The following is a 21,680-nucleotide window of genomic DNA, read 5'->3' as shown; positions in this document are numbered from 1 at the left end:
CCCGGAAGTAGAGGCCTCTCCGGGAGACAGACGCTCATGGCGTTTGAGGCCAGGCACTAAAAGGGGCGGACCAGGACCAAGAGGGGCGTGCTCCGGTGGCGCTGAACTCTAGCTGTAGCACTGGGGAGTCCACGCCTCCATCCTTTTTCCCCACCTCCCGTAACTCATTGGGAGAGCTCTGCGCTAATTAACTCTGCCGTTATCCAATGGCCACTCTCCCTTTGGTTCCGCCCAGTGGATTTCTTTAGGATGGCAACGCCTAGGTGTGCGCGCATGCGCTCAAGCTCTTCTACCTTTCGGATTGTTTCTTCCCTCAGACCTAGGCTCTGCGCACGCGCAGAGGGCTCCCCCGCTTCTTTCCCCCGCCGACCGCCTCCCTGCGCTTGCGCATTCATGCTGTCAGGTTTTCCTTTTCCGGGTCCCAACTGGGATAGTGGGGCGCATGCGCCATTGCAGGCTGGCGGCTCGCGGCTCCTTCTTCCGGCCTCCTCCTAGGGCCGGCTCCTGCAGAAGCGGAGCGATCGCGGATCCCGAAGCGAGTGACCTGTGACCCCGGAAGTGTCCCTCAGGGTCCTGGGGCTCTCCCTAGGTCGGAACCGGGAAGCCGTCGCCTGCACCTCCAGAGCACCTACCCCACGCCCACCTCTGGATGCCGCCGACGGGTGCCCGGCCCGTGCCCAGCGCCTGCCTGCAGGCTCGGCCCCTTGGAGCAGTTCTTGGCCGGGGGTGGGGACCCGGACCCCGCCCCTGATGCGGCTCCGCCGCGGCGCTCGGGCCTCGCACCGCTGACTGCCCTGGCCGGCCCCGCCCCCTGCCAGCACCTTCGCCCCACGGACCCCTCTCCCCCGCTGGGGGAGGCCATGGCGTGAGCGCCAGGCCGGGCCCCGGGGCCCTCCGGCGCCAGACGGGGCATGGGCCGGGGGCCGCCCCCATGAGGGTCCCGGGAGGGGGGCGCGCGCTGCAGCGGCGGGGCCATGGGGTCGCAGGTGTTGCAGATCCTGCGCCAGGGGGTGTGGGCCTCGCTCACCGGCGGTTGGTTCTTCGACCCACACCAGAGCACCTTCTCCAATTGCTTCCACCTCTACGTCTGGATCTTCCTGCTTACCTTTCCTTTCTTGCTGTACATGGTGAGGCGCTGCCACCACCTGTAACTCCCGTCAGCGAAAGGGAGGGCGGCCTGGTGGGGATTGGGGACTGCGCCTTGGGCGCTGGGGTGTGGAGAGAGGAGCCACTGCAGAGTTTGGGGTGTGTGGAGGACAAGCAGAATTCTCTCTTTCCTCGGCTGGGTGACCTTGAGCACCTCATGTAATTTCTCTCTCTAGTTAGAATCCGTTGCGGGGTCGTTGTGGTTTCCCAAGGGGTGACATAGTGAATCCTGACCCTGACAGTGGTGGTAGTCCACCCCATGGGGGCACCGTTGGTTGAGAAGGGACCTGACTTGCTGCCACTTCCAGGTTCTGCCCCCCAGCTTGATGGTGGCTGGCGTGTACTGCCTTGTGGTGGCTGTCATCTTCGCTGCCATCAAGACTGTGAACTATCGGCTGCACGCCATGTTCGACCAGGGTGAGATTGTGGAGAAGCGCAACTCTACCATGGGGGAGCCAGAGGAAGAGCCTGCCCAGGGGGACAGCAATCCACTCAGGTAGGTGAGGCTGGGGTTCTGTTTGGGATCCAGGGTTCTTGGTGCCTGGGCCTGAGCCTTGGAGGGTGGAGGAGGGACTTAGGGAACATCGATTCGTGAGTGGTTGAGCACTTGTTCTGTGGTCCACCTTGGAATTGTCAGAGGACCTTTGAGAAGAGAGAAGCGATGGAGATTGTAGAGGCAGTACTAGGAAGAGGGTAGGTTAGCTCAAAGCTGATGTTTTTCTCCACTGCCAGGGACCCCGGAGTGGAAATGACAGTGTTTCGGAAAGTTAGTTCCACACCCCCAGTACGTTGTAGCTCCCAGCATTCCGTGTTTGGCTTCAACCAGGTCTCGGTGAGTGGTCCTGGTCCTCAGCCTCTCTCACTCCTCTCCTGGGAGCCCATCTCCACCATGGGTATGTCCTGAGCCTACCTGAGCCTACTGCCTTGTTTGCTCCTTCACACCTCTCTGTTTGCTCAGGAGTTGCTGCCCCGGATGGAGGACTCGGGGCCCCTCAGAGGTAGGTGGCTGCTGCTCAGAGCTGAAGGTGGTGGTGTGGAACGGGATGGCACGCAGCTGCCCTGGGGTCCTGCTGATGCCTCTGGGTACGTGGTTACAGACATCAAGGAGCTGGTGCGGGAGCAAGGCAGCAACAACGTGATCATGACCTCAGCTGATCGAGAGATGCTAAAGCTAAGCTCACAGGAGAAACTGAGTGAGTGGGTGTGATGCGGCAGGGGCTTGGGGCGGGGGGGGACGATGAGCTGTCTTGTTTTTGAGTCATTCCGACTCTGCTACCCTGGGGCTCTCTTTGTTCTCCTGGATGGGTCTCACCCCAGCCGGGCTCTCAGAAAGCAGGAGCCGTAGGACCCCTTAGCCACCAGTTCCTTTCACAGCATGCCTTTCACTCACCTGCCTACCTTTCTTCTACAGTTGGAGATCTTCCCCAGACGCCTCCGGGGGCTGCCCCAGACCCTTCTCTCCCCAGCACAGACTCTTCGGAACGTTCTCCTCTGGCTGGAGATGGAGCCCCCTGGAGTGAGAGCAGTGTGGCTGACACTCCCATGAGTCCCCTACTGAAGGGGAGTCTTAGCCAGGAGCTGAGCAAGAGCTTCTTGACCTTGACCCGTCCTGACCGGGCCCTGGTGAGGACCAGCAGTCGACGGGAACAACGCCGGGGAGTGGGTGGCTACCAGCCCCTGGACCGGCGGGGCTCGGGGGAGCCCATGCCCCAGAAAGCTGGCTCCTCAGATTCCTGCTTTAGTGGCACTGACAGGGAGACGTTGAGCAGCTTTAAGAGTGAGAAGACCAACTCCACCCACCTGGACAGTCCCCCTGGTGGGCAAGCCCCTGAGGGCAGCGACACAGACCCACCGTCTGAGGCTGAGCTGCCCGCCTCACCAGATGCTGGAGTACCCTCAGATGACACACTGCGTTCCTTTGACACAGTCATAGGAGCAGGGACACCGCCAGGCCCGGCCGAGCCACTCCTGGTTGTGCGGCCCAAGGACTTGGCCCTCCTTAGGCCTGGCAAACGGCGGCCACCCATGCGAAGACACACCCCTCCTGGCCGTGCCCCTCGGCGGCCCCTGCTGGAAGGCGGGGGCTTCTTTGAGGATGAGGACACCAGCGAGGGCAGCGAATTGAGCCCGTCCTCCAGTCTCCGATCTCAGCGCCGCTACAGTACTGACAGCTCCTCTTCTACTTCTTGCTACTCCCCTGAGAGCTCTCGGGGCGCAGCAGGGGGGCCTCGGAAGCGACGGGCTCCCCCTGGGGCTGAGGAGGGGACTGCTGTGCCCCCCAAGCGGCCCTATGGGACCCAGCGGACGCCTAGTACTGCCAGCGCCAAAACACACGCCCGTGTGCTGAGCATGGATGGGGCGGGGGGTGATGTCCTAAAGGCCCCCCTGGCTGGTTCCAAGGCTGAGCTGGAGGCCCAGGCGGGGGTGGAGCTTGGTGCTGGTGAGCCCACTGTGCTTCCTGCTGAGGCCCGCAGGGGACCTGCCGCCAACCAGCCTGGCTGGCGGGGGGAGCTACAGGAGGAAGGTGCTGTAGGGGGAGGTAAGTGCCAGTTCCAGGGCTGGGGAGGGATGTGAGCTAGGTAGGGGGCTTGGGTTTGGGCAGTGGTCTGGCTGGAGTGGACCTGGTCAGTCCTCTCAGCCTCTGTTTTAGGCAGCAGGTGGGTATGGATTTGGTGGTTAAGTGACATTTTCTGCCAAACCCCTCAGATAAGCAGGGCTGCAGCAGTGGGGAAAGGGGCAGAGAGACCTCTGGCACCTTGCTCTGGATCTTGCAGTTAGCACCTGAAGCCTCTGCCCTTGAGAACTCTCAGCATCCACATTCGTCATTCTGGGCTAGGGCAGACCATACTGTCCTTATTTCCAAAGGTGAAAACTGAGGCACAAGTGGTTAGGTGACTGGGCTGAGCCCAAGCCAGGGCATGGTTGGACTAGGCCTGACCTCATTTCCAGGCGGGAGCACCTGTGCTACCCCCACCCGTACCTCTAGCTCTGTCTAAGCCAGTGTCACTTATGCTCTGGGACCTCTCTCTGGGCAGTGGCCGAGGAGACGGGCAAGCGAGACCGCTCCAGCAGTGTGAGGCGGACACAGGCCATCCGGAGGCGCCACAACGCAGGCAGCAACCCCACTCCTCCAGCGTCTGTCATGGGTTCACCCCCCAGGTGAGGACCTGCCGCCGGTCTGGGGGCTGTAGGGCCAACTGGCTCTACCTGGTACTGACCCCTGGCGGGCCCTCCCCAGCAGCCTGCAGGAGGCTCAGCGTGGCCGCGCTGCCTCCCACTCCCGGGCGCTGACGCTGCCCTCTGCCCTGCACTTCGCCTCCTCCCTGCTCCTCACCCGGGCTGGTGCCAACGTGCACGAGGCCTGCACCTTCGATGACACCTCCGAGGGCGCCGTGCACTATTTCTACGATGAAAGTGGTGAGCACCTCCCTGAGTCCCGTGGCCTGGCCTCTGCCCCCGGCCAGCCCAGCCCTCCCTCTCTCTCTCCTGCTGAAAGTCTTTGTCGCCCCAGCAGCAGCACTCGCTGTCGGGCACGTACTAATCCTGGTGTCAGACTTGCAGCCTCCCTGAGGTGTAGGTAGTCTCACCGTCCCCGTTCTGCCAATGAGGAAACAGGCATAGTCTGAAGTCACAGGCCGAGTGACAGGCTGAGTGAGTGCGTGCCCTGGCTGAGTCCACACCAGGGTGGCTGACTGTAAGGCTCAGGCCCTTGACCAACAGGCCCTCTCCTGTCTAGCTCTCGTCCTCAGGAGCTGGACAGCCATCCAGAAGGACACAGCACAGGGTTCTTCTTTTCTAAGTGTCCTTGGTGCCCACATGGGTCGGGCCTCGGTGTTCCCGTCCCTGACCCGTTGCCTCGTGTCCCACACCCCTGCCCTAGGCGTGCGGCGTTCCTACACCTTTGGGCTGGCTGGAGGTGGCTACGAGAACCCTGTTGGGCAGCAGGGGGAACAGGCAGCCAATGGGGCCTGGTGAGTCTCCCGGTGTGGGCTCCCGTTTCCGGGAGGTTTTCTCTGCTGGGCTGGGGAAGGGGCAGCTCCGACCCTCTAGGAGGAGAGGCGGGCAGGGAGCGGTGAAGGGCGGGCCTGCAGGGGTCCCTTGGGTTTCTGACTCCACGACACTTCCAAGCAGGGCTTTCAGGACCTTCTGGGAAGCCCAGGTTCTGGAGGGAGGCACTTCTACCACCTGCCTCCTCTGGACCTCTCTCTTCCATGCTGCTTCTGGGTATCCAAGCAGCCCACATGGGTCCTCAAGTCATGGCCTGGTGCCGGCCTTAACCCCACCCTGTCCCAGGGCTCACTAGAGGCCCTGACCCTCATGGCTGTGGTTCCCACAGGGACCGCCACTCACATTCCTCCAGCTTCCACTCTGCTGATGTCTCTGAGGTGGCAGGTGGTCTGAACCTGCTGCAGCCGAGGCCCGTGGTTCTGCAGGGCATGCAGGTGCGCCGAGTGCCCCTGGAGATCCCAGAGGTGAGGAGCCTGCCGTCGGGGAAGGACCTGCAGGAGGGGACGGTGGGGGACAGATCATCAAGCCCTCGCCCAGGTACCAGGAGGGGCAGGCAGCTGAGCGAGGGCTCCAGGGGCCCTAAGGTGTCTGTCCTGACCTTTGCTGGCTGGCACAGGATGTGCAGGCCCCAGGTCTGAATGGTTCAAAGAGCCCCTTATTTGCTTATTCGGCAAACACGTCTGGAGTTTCTTCCTTGTCCTGGAGAGACCCACAGTGAGTGGAGACTGTGGGTGTTAGCAGTGGTACCTGCAGAAAGGGACTGTTCAACTTATCAGACGGTGACTGCTGCTCCCTGTGCTGGACACCTGACGTGTGGCATAGCTTGGGGATGTTGTTCATGCTTATCATCTTAGTAGTTACTAATAGTGCCCTCTTTCTGTCTTAAAAGTGCCCTGATTTGGGTAATAATTTGCATTGCTCACCTAGTAAGGGCAGTACTAAGAGTACACGAAGTAAAGATTCAGAGTTTAAATAGTCACGGAAGGAGCACCCATGCATCCACCACCCAGGCCACCAACAGACTGGACATTGCCCAGAGCCCTGTGTACCCTAATTGATGCTTACATTCTCCTTAACCTTCGTATGGGGTAGCAATGTCATCCTTACACAGCTGACGGCCACCTCCTGAGACAGGGGCTTTGACTGCATCTTTGACTCTCTGTTGTACTCCAGGGCCTAGTACAGGGCCAGGCCCATCGTTGTCCCTGTAAGTTCTTGTCGAATGAAGGACACAGGAGGCCCAAAGAGGTTAAGTAGTTCACCCAGGGCCTCACAGCACTGGCATTGGCACCAGGCCTGTTCTCAGGGCCAGTTCTGTATGTGTTTCGGGGTGGGCTGCTCAAAGCAACCCTGATGGCTCTGCCCGAGAGGTAGGTAGGTAGCATTTGTGCTGGTCCCAAAGGATAAGGTAGATTTCACCGAGCCCAGGAAGAGGCGGGAGAGGTCACCTGAGTGGGGAAGACAGACATGGCAGTTAGTAAGTCTGGCCCCTGGCAGCTCCAGAAGTCTCCGATAGCCACTGAGCCATGTGCTGGGACCTAAAGCAAGGAGCAGACCCTTGTGGTGGAGGGTCAGGGCAGGCCACAGGGCCACTAGAAGGTGGGGACTTTTATGCTGGAAGGGGTGGTCGCCCGGCCAATGCGTGCTGACGGGCGGGGGTGGCGAGGACCCCTGTGGGGGGCGAGGGGCTGATGGCCGCGGCTGTGGGGACTGCAGTTTGACCTGCTGGACCAGGACTCCCTGCACGAATCCCAGGAGCAGACGCTGATGGAGGAGGCGCCGCCCCGCGCCCAGCACAGCTACAAGTGCTGGCTTTTCCCTGGCCGCTGGACCTCTGTGCGCTACGAGCGGCTCGCCCTGCTGGCCTTGCTGGACCGGTGAGTGCCCACCTGCCCTAGCCCCAGTCCCTGGGGCGTCCCTGGCCCCTGGCCTTCCAGACACTGTGAACACGCTGACTGCGAGAGGTCACTGAGGGCGTGTTGACAGCTGGAGCCTGCAGTGGGGTTTCTTTAGATTCCTCTGGGGTACAAAGGGGTGCCAAGTAGATGGTGCTCTAGTCACGCCGTCTTTCCCAACGCTCTGCTCAAAATTGATCATTTCTGTTTAGTATGTTATTTTTTCTGTGATACATTTGGTTAAATTGAGTTCTGTAGCCTAAAAAAGCTGACAAACCATTTGTCTCAGCCTTCTCATCTTTCAGGGGAAACTGAGGCCCAGAAAGTCAGATAGAGAAATTAGATGACTTTTGTTGTCTCTGGACAGTTTTGGCTTAGAACCCATGTCCTGGCTTTCTCTACTCTGGGCGTCTCCAGGCACTGTGGCTGGTGTGTGTTGGACATTGCCTGTGCGCATAGTGTGGCATGCCTGAGGAGTAGTGGCACCTGGAGCCCTCACGGTCTAGAGGGGGCAAAGATTGGAATTCAGGGTAGCCACAGAGTGGCTTCCTAGATCCCGTGCAGCCTGGTCTTGCCCCTGAGAGGTCTTAGGGTCAGGTATTCATAGTGTGAGGGCTGGCCTGGGTGCCCGGACGGGGGCCTTTGTGGCCAGGTCCTGCCCCCGCACCCCAACTCCTTGCCCCACTAGCGGGTGAGGAGGTGGGCGCGCTGACCCTGCCGTCTCTCCAGGACGCGGGGGCTGCTGGAGAACATCCTCGGCGTCGGCCTAAGCAGCCTGGTTGCCTTTCTGGGCTACCTGCTGCTGCTCAAGGGCTTCTTCACCGACATCTGGGTCTTCCAGTTCTGCCTGGTCATTGCCTCCTGCCAGTACTCCCTGCTGAAGGTCAGGCCTGACTCCCTGGCTCTCCTTCCCCGACCTTGTCCCTGATGTCTTGAGGGAGGGTGAACTAGAAAGCAGATCAGAGGGCTAAGACCTCCTGTAGCCAGCCCTTCATTTCACGAATGGGTAAAGTTGAGGGTCAGTTGAGGGTCCTGCCCTGGTTACTGATAAAGCCTGATTATGGAACTCTGACTCCCCACTCCCTGACGTGGGCACTGGCTCTCGTGGCCAACGAAGCTCCCATTTCTTCCAGAGTGTCCAGCCTGATGCGGCATCTCCCATGCACGTAAGTACCGGCAAAGCAGCGTCTGTGTGCAGGCGGCTGAGCCCCGGGCGGGGCTGAGGCCAGGTGGGAAGGGGTTGGCTGGAGGAAGGGAGTGCTCCCTAACCACGCACATGGCCCCAGATCCTTGGTCCTGCGGCTCCCACCCTGCCAGGCTTTCTATCTTGGGTCCAGGGCTGGGTCTCGGGCATGTGAATGTGCATGTGCACACGTGAGTGTGCACGTGCATGCAGGGTGGTCAGTGGGGGAGGCCTGCCTCCTCACTAGCCCACTCCCCAGGGCCACAACTGGGTGATCGCGTACAGCCGGCCTGTCTACTTCTGCATCTGCTGTCTGCTCATCTGGGTACTGGATGCCCTGGGCTCGGCTCAGCCCTTCCCGCCCGTCTCCCTTTATGGCCTCACTCTCTTCTCCGCCTCCTTCTTCTTCTGTGCCCGTGATGTGGCCACTGGTGAGACTGGGCAGGGCTGCAGTGGCCCTGGGGAGTGAGGCCCCAAAGGTGGTGGGTCCAGGGGTGGCCCACAGGCTCACTGGGCCCTCGCTTTTCTCCTGCCAGTGTTCACCTTGTGCTTCCCGTTGGTATTCCTCCTGGGCCTCCTGCCCCAGGTCAACACCTGCCTCATGTACCTGCTGGAACAGATAGATATGCACGGCTTCGGGGGCACAGGTATGGTGCCCACAGGTCACTTGGGGGTTGGGAGGCAGTGTGGGGCCCAGAAGGGCCCAGAGATTAGGTCCAAGGCTCCAGTCTTCTGCCGAGCCTTCTCCCGCATTGTTACTGTGGATTCTAAGAGCCCATCTCTTCCTCTCCCCGTCCCCGGGCAGGTGGTTTAAACCCCAGAGTGCCAGATGTTCTGGAGGCCTCTGAGGGCTGCAGGGAATAGAGAACAGTGGGCTGGGGTCTCAGGAAGATTAGCCTCTGGGAGTTGAGGGACAGCGGGGCGGGGGTGAGGTGGGGTGCCAGTGGGCAGGAATGGAGCTTTAGCTGCTGTTTCTCACCTAACAGCCGCCACCAGCCCACTCACTGCAGTCTTCAGCCTCTCCCGCAGCCTGCTGGCAGCTACCCTGCTCTACGGCTTCTGCCTCGGGGCCATCAAGGTAGGGATGACCTGTGGGGTGGGGGGCATGCTGAAGCTCAGGGGGTTGTTGGGATAGGGCTGCGAACTGGGCTCGGCAATGGCTTCTCCCATGGAGGGCACCCCCACTCCCCATGCTTACCCTCACCTCCCCTGACCAGCATGGGTTCTCTCCCCAGACTCCTTGGCCAGAGCAGCACGTCCCGGTCCTCTTCTCGGTCTTCTGTGGCCTCCTGGTGGCACTGTCCTACCACCTGAGCCGGCAGAGCAGTGACCCCACTGTGCTCTGGTGGGTGCCTGCATGAGTCTGTGCACGCACACGTGTGTGTTTGTGTGTGTCTTTGCATGGCAATGGCTGGGGGTGGTTTGCGCATGTGCCTGTCACTGACTGACCCTGGGGCCTGTGGGAGAGGGGAGGTCTCCCCAGACCCAGGTCTTCTCACCCACCCCAGGTCTCTGATCCGGAGCAAGCTCTTCCCTGAGCTGGAGGAGCGGAGCTTGGAGACAGCCCGGGCCGAGCCCCCAGACCCCCTGCCAGACAAGATGCGCCAGTCGGTGGTGAGGAGTCGGAGTGTGGGGCTCTAGTCTTGGGGTGAAGGGCTGAAAGGGGATGTGGTCAGCCACTGAGTGGCTTTTTCCTGGCTCTGCAGCGTGAAGTCCTACACTCTGACCTGGTGATGTGTGTGGTGATCGCCGTGCTCACCTTTGCCATTAGCGCCAGCACCGTCTTCATTGCCCTGAAGGTTCGTGTGGCACAGGCCACCTTCTCCTCCTTGGTCCTTGCAGGAGCCTGCTCGACCAGAGGGCCCTGGGCAGCCATGGCCCCATGTCTCCTTGGCCCCTGCCTAGCCTGTGCCCAGGCCCCCTGTGGCTCCTTGGCTGAGCCTCTGGCCTCTTTCTCTTGCAGTCAGTGCTGGGGTTCGTGTTGTACGCGCTGGCCGGGGCTGTGGGCTTCTTCACACATTACCTGCTGCCACAACTCCGCAAACAGCTGCCCTGGTTCTGCCTGTCGCAGCCCGTGCTGAAGCCTCTGGAGTACAGCCAGTACGAAGTTCGCGGTGAGTGCCTGCTCGATTTCCTGGCCCACTGAGCTCTGGTGGCAGCGGGGTCCTCTCTGCTCAGAGTACCAGCAGGGGGCAGCCTCGGCCCTGTCTGCTTCACTACCCTCCGTGCCCTCTCCTGCCTGCCAGGTCCTAGCTTGTCCCCAGCTCCGCTCTCACCCTGCCTGCTCTGCCTTTTTTTTTTCGCTTTGTGTTTTAGGAGATGGAAGAATTCCAGGGCCATAAAAGGATCTCTTGTCCAGAATTACAGAGTGGTCACCAGCAGACTAGATCTGCTGGTGCACATTTTCCCTTGGGCAGTGCAACAAACGTACCCCTTGAGCCTGTATTTAAACTTTTGGATTTGCTATACCGAGGTCCACAGACCTGCATTTCTTAAACAACTAAAGATTTTGCATTTCCATGTGGCTACAGTTAGCTCGAGCCAAGTGGCAGTGGCCCCTTCAGAAGGGTCCACTGCGTACTTGACCTCACCCAGCCCGCTCTGGCTTTGGTGGGCATCTGAGATGTCCTCGTCAGCCCTTAGAGCACCTTCCCTGAGTCCATAACATGCCCCACCCGGGCCTCCTCACCTTCATTTGAGCTGCCAAACATCACTTCTCCTGTCAGAGTCTCTATAGACCCAGAACACCACATCCTGCGGTCTGCCCTCCTTCCAGCTTTCCTCCTAGGGCACACCTATCCTGGCCTTACAGTGGGAGGGGAGTGTGGAGGGTCAGGTGCTGACCAACAGTCCCGCCATCTGTTGCAGGTGCTGCCCAAGTGATGTGGTTTGAGAAGCTATATGCCAGCCTGCAGTGTGTCGAGAAGTACCTCATCTACCCTGCCGTGGTGCTCAATGCCCTCACGGTGGACGCCCATGCTGTCGTCAGCCACCCAGACAAGTTCTGCCTCTAGTGAGTACCACTCGCCATCCCACTGTGTATATTCCCGTGTGACACATGGGGAAACTGAGGCCCAGAGAGGGAATGAGATCTGCCTCAGTCACCCAGCAAGCTAAAGTATGTCTCTAGCTCTTAAAATACTTCCTGTTGCCTCTTTGAAAGATGTGTCCCCCAAATGTGCCTAAGTGGGGTGACCCCTTTAGAGGGCAGAGACTAAGAGTCACTGGCCCAAAAGAGCAGGGCCAGCCCAGCAGAGCCCAGGCCAAGGCCAGCAAGGGGTAGGCACCACACGCACTGTTGCCGGAGCCCCCTCTGGGGATCTCACATCTGCCCCTTACCCACAGCTGTCGGGCGCTTCTGATGACCGTGGCTGGGCTGAAGCTTCTGCGCTCGGCCTTCTGCTGCCCACCCCAGCAGTACCTGACCTTGGCCTTCACAGTCCTGCTCTTCCACTTCGACTACCCGCGCCTCTCCCAGGGCTTTCTGCTTGACTACTTCCTCATGTCCCTGCTCTGCAGCAAGGTGAGCTGGCAGCCAAGCTGCAGGCTCCAGGCTGTGCAGCAGGAGCACGACCTTCTCCCTCGGTGGGAGGTGGGGGGCATGCCCTCCCCAGGGGCCTGCAGCCCTCTCAGCCACTGCCCTGCATCAGCCCCAGTGTGGACCTTTGCAGCAGCTCCTCCGGGGGCAGGGAGGAAGCTGTGGTTTAGAGAGGTTAAATGACTTGTCTCCAGTCCCTCAGAGAATTGGTGGTCAGCCAGAATTTGAATTCAGGTCTTTCTGACTTCAAAGAAACATAGCCTTTTCTTTGAACCGTGATACTTGACCACCTTCCTCGTAAGCAGACAGGATAGGACTTAGCCTTGTCCTCTGGACACTAGTCTCTGAGTTTTGCTTCCTTGCCAGCTACGGCCTTGGAGTCCAGTTAAGAGCTGAGTTTCAGAAGCCCTTAGGGCCTAGGTACATACAGACTGCTCTGCCAGGTTGTAGGATTCCCCAGTCAGGTCAGGGGACAGGTCACATTGAACAAAGTGCACCTGGCACTGTACTGGAGGCTCGCAATGGGACCCCAGCACAGGCCTGATCCTTTTTCTCACTGACATAAGCATTCTAGTCTGGTTTTCTGGTCTGGCCCAGGATGGTGGACATCCAAACTGTCACCCCCTGAGGGCAGGGCCTGTGACCGTCTCTTGACTTTTGGTACCATAGTTGAGGCCCAGCATCATCACTGACCGAGAGGCATGGCCTGAGCAAGTCATTTACCTGCTCTGCTTTTTCTGAACCTCAACTTTTTCATCTGTGAAATGGGATGACGGGTGGTTGTGTCAATTAAGTGGCTAATGCCCTCGCAGAGTGGTTGCTTTGTTGGGGTTGCTAATGGTAACATGTGCTTGAGCTAGCTCCAGAAAGGGCTGGGAGTGATCTTGAGCTTTATTCCCGTGCGAGCAGCCAGTGGAGTAGGCCCAAGGCTCTGAGTAGGTACTTGGTAGACCCCACGTTTGTGAATGACCTTGTGTCTCTTACTTTCTCCCCCATGACCCTGCCAGCTGTGGGACCTGCTGTACAAGCTGCGCTTTGTTCTGACCTACATCGCACCCTGGCAGATCACCTGGGGCTCAGCTTTCCATGCTTTTGCCCAGCCCTTTGCCGTGCCACGTACCCGGCCTACTGCCCACTGCCTGGGTGGGGATGTGCAGAGAGGGTCGGGGCCTGGGATCGGGGTCGTGGGGGTGGGTTGGCAGGGGTGAAGGGTGGTGAGGGGGGCTGGGGAGGGTCCGATGTGTTGGCCATCTCCTTGACTCGCGCCCAGACTCGGCCATGCTGTTCGTTCAGGCCCTGCTCTCGGCGCTCTTCTCCACGCCCCTCAACCCCCTGCTGGGCAGTGCTGTCTTTATCATGTCCTACGCGCGGCCCCTGAAGTTCTGGGAGCGCGACTACAAGTGAGTCTCCTGGGAGACGGGCGTGTTGCTCAGAGGGACCCTGGGAGGAGGGGGGCTGCCGGACGGGACAGGGAAAGTAGCTGGGAGGAAGGAAGGAGTTGGGAGCCCAGGCCGGCTGGGGTGCAGAGAGGGTCCCACAGCAGAGCTGAGTGACATGGTGGGTTTCACCGGGCTGACCTGATGAAGGCAAAACCCAGGCCAGGCCAAGGCCTCGGGCTCACATCCTAGGCTTCTCAGCCGTGTGGTCCTGAGTGATTCCCTTCCTGTCCCTGGCCTCAGCTTCCTCCTGTATAATGGGGCTGTCATGGCATCCACCCAGACCATGGTGGCATGGGCTCAGGGAGAACGCAGTGGCTTGCCAGCGGGGGTCGGCGTCTGAACCCTCGGCAGCCCCACTCTGGGCCAGCTGCGTTGTTGCTCTTTCTCTGAACAGCACTAAACGTGTGGATCATTCCAACACCCGCCTGGTCACACAGCTGGACCGGAATCCCGGTGTGTACCCAGCCATCCGGGGGCTTTCCCGTGGGGCCTCCTGGGGAGGGAGCCTAGCTTGTCATGTTATCCACTTGTCTGTTTACCCTGGGTCCCAGGCGCTGATGACAACAACCTCAACTCCATCTTCTATGAGCACTTGACACGCTCGCTGCAGCACACGCTGTGTGGGGACCTGGTGCTGGGCCGCTGGGGCAACTATGGCCCCGGCGACTGCTTCGTCCTGGCCTCCGACTACCTCAACGCCCTGGTGCACCTCATTGAGGTTGGCAATGGCCTCGTCACCTTCCAGCTGCGTGGCCTTGAGTTCCGGGGTGAGCTGTGGGGGCTGGGCCTGACACAGGGCACCGTTTCATAGTGTATGCGGGCTGGCTTCTAGTCTAGTTCTGCCCTGGTTTGCTAGGTGATGTTGAGCAAGGCACCTCCTGGGCCTGGGTTCACCAGTTGGAGCAGTGAGGTGGCAGGGTCTCCTTTGGCCAAGCCCTGTGACTGACCTGACTTTGGGTCTGAACAGGCTGCTGTGGTGAAAGCTTGGACCTGGAGCTCTGGGTTCTCCTGCCAGCTCCTGCTGGCCTGCTCTGTGGTCTTGGGCTTGGCCCAGGGTGGGGGCCACGTGTAACCACTGGTGAGTGAGCTAGCTCCTTCCCCTCAGGAAGATGCACACATTGGGTGTTCGATTCAGAAGAAGCCACAGAGGGCCACCCTTAGAGGGGCACAGGTCCTGAGCGCCATGAACCTGAGCAAGTCACTCTGGTGGAGCTTCGGTCTTTGTAAATGAGGGATCAGAGCCTGTTCGGCTCACTCCCACCCTACTGTGGCCACCGAGAGTCTGGAGGGAAGGGGCTCCATTTGTTCACTTACTCACAGCTTCCTGATAGGGAGGCTGAATGGCACAGGCCTCCGATGCCATACCTGGGCACTTGCTGGGGAGGAGGCAGGCAGGGATGTCCTAGTGGCCGCCTGATTGGCACCCCTCCCCCGTAGGTACGTACTGCCAGCAGCGTGAGGTGGAGGCCATCACGGAGGGCGTGGAGGAGGATGAGGGCTGCTGCTGCTGTGAGCCGGGCCACCTGCCTCGGGTTCTGTCCTTCAATGCTGCCTTTGGCCAGCGCTGGCTGGCCTGGGAGGTGACGGCCAGCAAGTACGTGTTGGAGGGTTACAGCATCAGTGACAACAATGCAGCCTCCATGCTGCAAGTCTTTGACCTCCGCAAGATCCTCATCACCTACTACGTCAAGGTACAGCAGCGATGGCTGGGCAGCAGGGGTCCCACTGGGCAGCACTCACTGATGGGAGCATCCTGAATGCCATCTTCTGGATCATTGGGAGCCTGATTTTTCCAAGGGATGCAGAGGCCTCAGCGAGTTTAAGTATCCTCCAAAGTGCCACTCTTGGACAGCCAGCCTCAGGGGACCCAGCGGCTTGTGTGGCTCTGACAGTGGGGTGCCCAAGATGGGCTTCCTGTCACTCTCCTCCAGAAGGCTCACTCTGGGCAGTGAGTATTGGGCAGGTGGGCAGCACGTGCAGATCCCTGCACTGGGCTGCTGGTCCCAAGAGGGGCAAACGCTAAGGCCAGCCTTTCAGACCACCAAGCTCCCTGCTCCCCATCCCTGGTTGTGGCATTCATGAGTCTCGGGAGCAGCTGCCAAGCAGTGGTGCTTACTGAGGGGCAGGCTCTGTGCCAGGCACCTCTGCGGAGCTGGGTGAAACCTACCACACCCCCCCAGGACAGATGTGCTCTTTCAGTTGTGGAAGTTGGCTTGAAGACAGGAAGTGATTTGCCTGAGGCCCCAGAATCAGGAGAAAGTGGCAGGGCCGGGCTCAGACTGTGGGCCTGAGCCTCCCCGTCTCAGCCCAGTGCTCCAAGCCCAGCCCGAGAGTCTCAAAACCCGTTGTGGGTGGTGGGGATTGTGAGGCACGGTGTGGCAGTCCAGAGGGAGCTCGGTTCTGGGAAGCCTGAGTTGTCACTTCCCTTGCTGTGCCTCGGTTTACCCCCTTAAGAAGTGAGGATTGTTGTAGTTGTGAGATGGCAGGAACTGTGAGGCTTTATGGCCCCTGGAATAAGGGCACTTATGGGAGTGGGGTGGGTTGGTCACAGCCCAGGTCCCCTTGTACCCTTTTAGCATCTGCTGTGGGGCTCCTTGTGTGGAGCCTGGATGGGTGACCTTTTGGGGGTCAAGAGAGCCTGCCCAACTGAGCTCCTCTCTGGGGCAGTGCTGTGCATCCCCCAGCTGTCCTTTTGCCTCCCGTGGACGTCCCATCTATCATACCCCAGAGACGCTATGGTTTTTCTGTAATTTTTCTGTCCACCCACCCACTCCAGGGGAAGGGTTTGTGAGCTCCCCATCCCTCCCCGCTCACTTTCACCAAGAAAGAGACTGTGGTCCAGACAGGGACATTCCCAGCCCCAAGTCACCCAGAGGTCACGGTCCTGGCTATCTTCCCCTCCCATCTCAAGAGAGGTTCTCATGCCCAGGTCACCCTGCTGCCTCCCAAGAGCCCAGCTCAAGGCCAGCGTAGCCTTCTCAGGGCTTTGCACCAGGCACCCGGCCAGGCCTGAGCTGGCAGGCCGAGAGGAGCTCCCCCCTGCCAAGTGTGTTGTCCCGTAAGGAAGCCAACTTGCCACAGCTGTCTCAAGGGCTGGGCAGAATCTGAGCGGTAGAGATTCCTGGAGGACTTGAGGAAGGGCTCCGTCAGAGATGGAGTATAAGGTGAAGCTTGAAAAGACCAGTTGGGGCTGCCAAGGGCAAGGCCTGAGGACAGCAGGTGTGCAGGCAGCCCCTCAGGCTGGGGGCAGTGTACAGATGTGTCCTATCCAGCTCTTAGTGTTGGCAGACCAGGCAGAGCCCTTCCTGTGCCACTTCGGCCCGCCCTGGTGCCTCCTCTGCACCTTGCTCTTCCTGAAGAGTCACTAAGTTCAGTTGAGTGACAGACTCAATCTAAGCCCCAAAGCCAGAGACACTGGCCCCACATCTGCCTATAGCGAAGTCTTGGGGTCTCAACATTTCCAAGCCCAGGCATCTTCACTATCCTATTTGGTGTTTTTGTTTGTTTGTTTATTTAGTTTATTTTAGGCAAGGCAACCCTTGGTTGACTTCACAGATTGCAAGGACCTTGTCAGCTTACAATCTCTTCTTTTTTTTTATTTTTTACGCCTACAGCACCTGATCTTCTTAGGTAGTTTCCCATCCAAGTACTATCCAGGCCTGACCCTGCTTAGCTTCCAAGATCAGATGGGATCGGGCTCGTTAAGGGTAGCATGTCCATAGACCTGTTTGGTCTTTTTAACAACCCTTTCAAAGAAGCAGGACTGGTGTCATTGGCCCCTTTTATAGCTGAAGAAACTGGCTCACCCCTGCAGTTAGGTGGGGATGAGAGGGGAAGGATGCCACGGCCATGAGACCTGTGAGGATTCAGTGAGCTGGCCCACGTGGAACACTGAGCAGAGTCCGACTCCTTAACGCACGCTCGCGAGAGCTGTGACAGCTGAGAACCACTCCAAGGGCTGGGTCTCCAGAGAGCTGGAGTTTCACAGAACACACTGGCAGTGGCAAAAGTTAATGGGCACTGTGTGCCAGGCCAGCTCCCCGCCGCACCCCTGAGGGCTTTCCTTTTTGGTTCTTGGGGGCTGTGGTGGGGCCCAGACTGTGGGGATGCCCTCTGGGCAAGAAAGTCAGGAGCTGGTCTGCCTGTGGCCCAAAGCGACCCCACAGCCATCCTGCCCCCACTCACCCCATTAGGCTCCTGGTCCCCCTTCTTTTGCTAATGGGTCAGCCCAGCCCTCTCCAAACAGTTACCCACCTGTCCACCACCCAGGTGATGCTGGGTTCAGGCCTTCGGCTGCTAAGCCACCCACAACCATGATCTCCAGGTGTACTCCAGAGAGCTGTTTGAGGCCCTTGGCTTTTCCCAGCTTGTACTGTGTACTGTGGTCATTTTGCCCAGGCTCCTGGACTCCATGCCCCACCAGAGCCACCCTGCTGGACATCCCTACTGCTTGGGTGCCCTCTGTTCATGGCCAGCTATGTTACCCTCCCCAGCCATGAACTTCCCACCCTTTACCCAGGCAGAGGGCCAACCCTGGCGGCTCCATCCCAGGGTGGCACATGGAATCCCAGTAACCTCACTGGCTGCCAGCTGCCAACCTCACACTGCCTGTCCATGCTGGCTGTGCCAGCTGCCTGCCTTCCAGAAGCTCTTCATTTGTCCAAACCCCTGCTTAGAAACCAGCTATCTCTTAAGGGGGTCCACGAGCCCCTGACTTTGGGCACAGTTGCTTTTTCTCTGAGGAGAGGCCCTATGGCTGTCCCATTTCAGCTGCCTAAAGAGACCCGTGTGACTTGGGGCACTTAGGCCCCACTGGCCTGCAGCTGGCCCCTCTATCTCAACCTGCTCTTCCAAGGCCTCTGAGATCTGGGTCCTCTGGCATCATGGTATCAAAGGTCCTAGGATTCCAATCCTAGCTCAGTCTGCCCTGCGGTTCAACCTTAGGCAGGTCCCTTGTCTGAACCCTAGTTTCCCTTACAAATGGGGCATCTTCTGAGGAAGCGAGCGAGCACTGGTCACAGTGCAGAACTCTCCAGGGGACGCTTCCTATCCACTTTCTCGATCTTCCTCTCCGGTTTAGGGGAGAGGGGCAGACTTGCCTGTGTGGCTTCACGGAGCTGAGACTGGACACAAGATGAGTATTCTAGGAAGCAGACATCGGCTCAGTACAAGGGAGAAGCTTCTTTACCCCATCGCTTTCTCCTGCAGTGGCCAGGCTCGGGCAGTACTCGTCACTGGCCCAGCCCTGATGTCTGCTCTCTCCTCTCAGAGCATCATCTACTATGTGAGCCGCTCACCAAAGCTGGAGGCATGGCTGAGCCACGAAGGCATAGCGGCTGCCCTGCGGCCTGTGCGGGCTCCTGGCTACGCTGACTCAGACCCCACCTTCTCGCTGAGCGTGGATGAGGACTATGACCTTCGCCTCTCCGGCCTCTCGCTGCCCTCCTTCTGTGCGGTACACCTGGAGTGGATCCAGTACTGTGCCTCCCGGCGCAGCCAGGTCTGGCCACCACTACCCTGGGCTGCCTTCTCCCCTCCCTGGGAGAGTCCCTTTCACCCTCAGCCTTTCGGCCCCAACCCCAGATTCCCTGTCCCAAGGCTGAGCTGGGCTCTGGGGATGGGGGTCCTTGTGCCACAGCCCGTGGACCAGGATTGGAACTCGCCGCTGGTCACGCTGTGTTTCGGCCTCTGTGTGCTGGGCCGTCGGGCCCTGGGGACTGCCTCGCACAGCATGTCTGCCAGGTGAGTGCCCACAGGCCCAGCCGGGCCCGCCACTCTTCCCTCCGCCCCATCAGTGAGGAGCTCCGAGTCAGAGGCCCCCAGGAAGCACCTCAATCCTTCCTTCAATGTGGCCCTTGTGGGCAAGGCACCTCCCAGTTGTCACCTTGTCTGCTCCTCACCATCCTGTGAAGGGACCTGGGGTAGAGACTGACCTCCTTGTCAAGGTGGGGAAACTGAGGCCTGTTCTGAAGACTGCTCTCGGGTCCGACCACTGGATGTAGTTGAGCTCCGACCTTGGCGCTCACCTCCCTGCTCCTCTTCCAGCCTGGAGCCCTTCCTCTATGGCCTGCACGCACTGTTCAAGGGCGACTTCCGCATCACCTCCCCACGCGACGAGTGGGTCTTTGCTGACATGGACCTGCTTCACCGCGTGGTGGCACCTGGAGTTCGCATGGCCCTCAAGCTTCACCAGGTTGGGAGAGGTGTGCCCAGGCTGGGTAGGTAGGCGCTGGGTCAAGCCCTTCCCCAGGGCAGGGGCCACTGACCCCAGCCCTCCTGCCCTCCCCGCAGGACCACTTCACATCCCCAGATGAGTATGAGGAGCCAGCCGCTCTGTACGATGCCATTGCAGCCAACGAAGAGCGGCTGGTCATCTCTCACGAGGGTGACCCGGCCTGGCGCAGCGCCATCCTCAGCAACACGCCCTCGCTGCTGGCACTGCGCCACGTCCTGGATGACGCCTCGGACGAGTACAAGATCATCATGCTCAACCGGCGCCACCTGAGCTTTCGCGTCATCAAGGTGGGGATGGCCCACCCACCCAGCTGGGCCCCCTCCCCGGTGCCAGCCCCCTGACCCTTGCGTGTGGCCCGCAGGTGAACCGTGAGTGTGTGCGCGGCCTGTGGGCCGGGCAGCAGCAGGAGCTGGTGTTCCTGCGCAACCGCAACCCCGAGCGTGGCAGCATCCAGAACGCCAAGCAGGCTCTGCGCAACATGATCAACTCCTCCTGTGACCAGCCGCTTGGCTACCCCATCTACGTGTCGCCCCTTACCACCTCGCTAGCCGGCAGCCACCCCCAGCTGCGGGCGCTGTGGGGTGGCCCCGTCAGCCTGGGTGCCATTGCCCGCTGGCTTCTGCATAGCTGGGAGAGGTGAGCCCTTCCTGCCAGCCCAGCTCGGGGGGCCAGGTTCTTGGAGCAGGAAGCTGAGACTGAGATGAAGCTATTCCTTCTGAGGTCTCGGGAAGTGCTGGAGCCAGGATGGACCCTGCAAGCTGACCCCCTCCCAGAGCTGAAGGTGGCCTTTAGCCTTAAGAGCCATTGATAATGCCTGCCAGAAAAGACCCTGCAAAGTAGATGGCAAAATCTCTTAGAGACAGGACCCCGGGGCTCACGAATGTTAGGTGACTTGTCCTGGGGCTGGAGACTTCTGCTTGTGATGTCTCTGCTCACCTCCGCGCCAACTTCTTCACTCCCCACCCCAGGCTTCATAAGGGCTGTGGTGCTGGCTGCAACAGTGGCGGGAACGTGGACGACTCAGACTGCAGTGGAGGTGGTGGTTTGACCTCCCTCAGCAGTAACCCCCCCTTGGCACACCCCACACCCGAGAACACAGCAGGTGAGCCGGTGAGGCCAGGCTGAACCAGTAGTTGAGGGGGACAGCTTAACTGAGGTCTTCACCCTTTTATCTGTTTCTTACAGGCAGTGGTGACCAACCCCTCCCACCAGGCCCTGGCTGGGGCCCAAGGCCCTCCCTGAGCGGTTCTGGTGATGGGCGCCCCCCTCCTCTGCTGCAGTGGCCCCCGCCTCGGCTCCCTGGACTGCCCCCTGCTTCTCCTGTCCCCACTGAGGGTCCCCGGCCCTCAAGGCCCCCTGGCTCTGGTCTTCTCTGTTCTGAGGGTCCCAGTGGGAAGTGGAGCCTAGGGGGTCGGAAGGGGCTGGGAGGATCTGAAGGGGAGCCAGCCTCAGGGAGCCCCAAAGGGGGCACCCCCAAATCTCAGGTAAGGGTCCTATGGGAAGGGAGGGCCCTGGGCAGCTCAGGTCTGCTCTCCCACCAACTTACCTCCCCTTCCCCAGGCTCCCCTAGATCTCAATCTCAGCCCGGATATCAGCACCGATGCCTCACCTCCCAGAGTAGCCCAGGACATTCCTTGCTTGGACAGCAGTCCTCCCGAGAGTGGAACACCTGTGGGGGCCTCAGGTGACTGGCCTGCCCCTGCTGAGGAGCGCGAGAGCCCAGCCGCCCAGCCCCTGCTGGAACATCAGTACTGAACGGTCCAGTGCCCTCCGGATCCCAGCCCAGGATTCAGTAATTTGGACCCTGGCCTCTGGCCTTCTCTGCTGGACCACAGAACTGAGTGGCTTTGGCTTCCACATCCAAACCCTGACCTCTGACTGCCTTAGCCAGAGCACCAGAACTGAGTGGCCCAGATCTCTGACCTTGACCCCTGGTCTCTCATCTCTAGTCCAGGGCCTGGACTCCCCAAAATGAGGCAGGAAGCCTCCCAGCCAGGCCCGAAGAGCCAAACCCACGGGCTGGTCCCGCTTCAAGCCCGTGGCCGGGACTGACTTGGCCTCTGGGCCTGCACTGCCTGCAGGGGCAGCCCCTCGGCCTGGACCCGGGGCTGAAATGTGGGAAGGGTGGTTTCTTTTTTTTTTTAGGTCACACACCAGAATTAATAACACTATTTTTGATTTTGTTCGGTGGTTTCTTCTTTCTGGGAGTGTTTGGGGGGAGGGTAGAGAAGGTCCT

At 59.9% G+C, this 21,680-nt stretch overlaps 1 protein-coding gene and 1 pseudogene across 6 annotated transcripts; one reads left to right on the top strand and one right to left on the bottom strand.

Moving 5' to 3' along the window:
- Window positions 1–91: 91 nt before the first annotated feature.
- PCNX3 (pecanex 3) lies at window positions 92–21,581 on the top strand. 6 transcript variants are annotated; one of them, XM_039840913.1, is made up of 35 exons: window positions 92–1,127; window positions 1,455–1,642; window positions 1,879–1,978; window positions 2,105–2,144; window positions 2,244–2,339; window positions 2,558–3,685; window positions 4,182–4,305; window positions 4,385–4,563; window positions 5,027–5,117; window positions 5,483–5,618; window positions 6,910–7,031; window positions 7,779–7,932; window positions 8,183–8,215; window positions 8,492–8,663; window positions 8,769–8,879; window positions 9,219–9,310; window positions 9,468–9,577; window positions 9,741–9,846; window positions 9,939–10,031; window positions 10,196–10,346; window positions 11,101–11,245; window positions 11,578–11,755; window positions 12,778–12,886; window positions 13,041–13,170; window positions 13,604–13,662; window positions 13,761–13,976; window positions 14,647–14,900; window positions 18,479–18,709; window positions 18,848–18,951; window positions 19,255–19,402; window positions 19,501–19,731; window positions 19,806–20,080; window positions 20,413–20,546; window positions 20,630–20,928; window positions 21,005–21,581. In XM_039840913.1, exons 1-35 carry the CDS (start codon window positions 975–977, stop codon window positions 21,197–21,199), a joined length of 6,087 nt encoding a protein of 2,028 aa, XP_039696847.1. In that variant the 5' UTR covers window positions 92–974; the 3' UTR covers window positions 21,200–21,581. The 6 variants fall into 6 exon arrangements, with proteins under 6 accessions (XP_039696847.1, XP_039696846.1, XP_039696843.1 ...); XM_039840912.1 differs by having other exon boundaries at window positions 6,871–7,031; XM_039840909.1 differs by having other exon boundaries at window positions 2,105–2,339; window positions 4,388–4,563; window positions 6,871–7,031.
- LOC120584899 (uncharacterized) lies at window positions 16,815–16,933 on the bottom strand (annotated as a pseudogene).
- Window positions 21,582–21,680: the final 99 nt, after the last annotated feature.

The sequence above is a fragment of the Pteropus medius genome, unplaced genomic scaffold, assembly GCF_902729225.1.
Source record: "Pteropus medius unplaced genomic scaffold, Ma_sr-lr_union100, whole genome shotgun sequence".
Taxonomy (NCBI): Eukaryota; Metazoa; Chordata; class Mammalia; order Chiroptera; family Pteropodidae; genus Pteropus; species Pteropus medius.
Note: the sequence above shows the minus strand (reverse complement) of the source record. Positions and strands in the feature narration are given on the sequence as shown.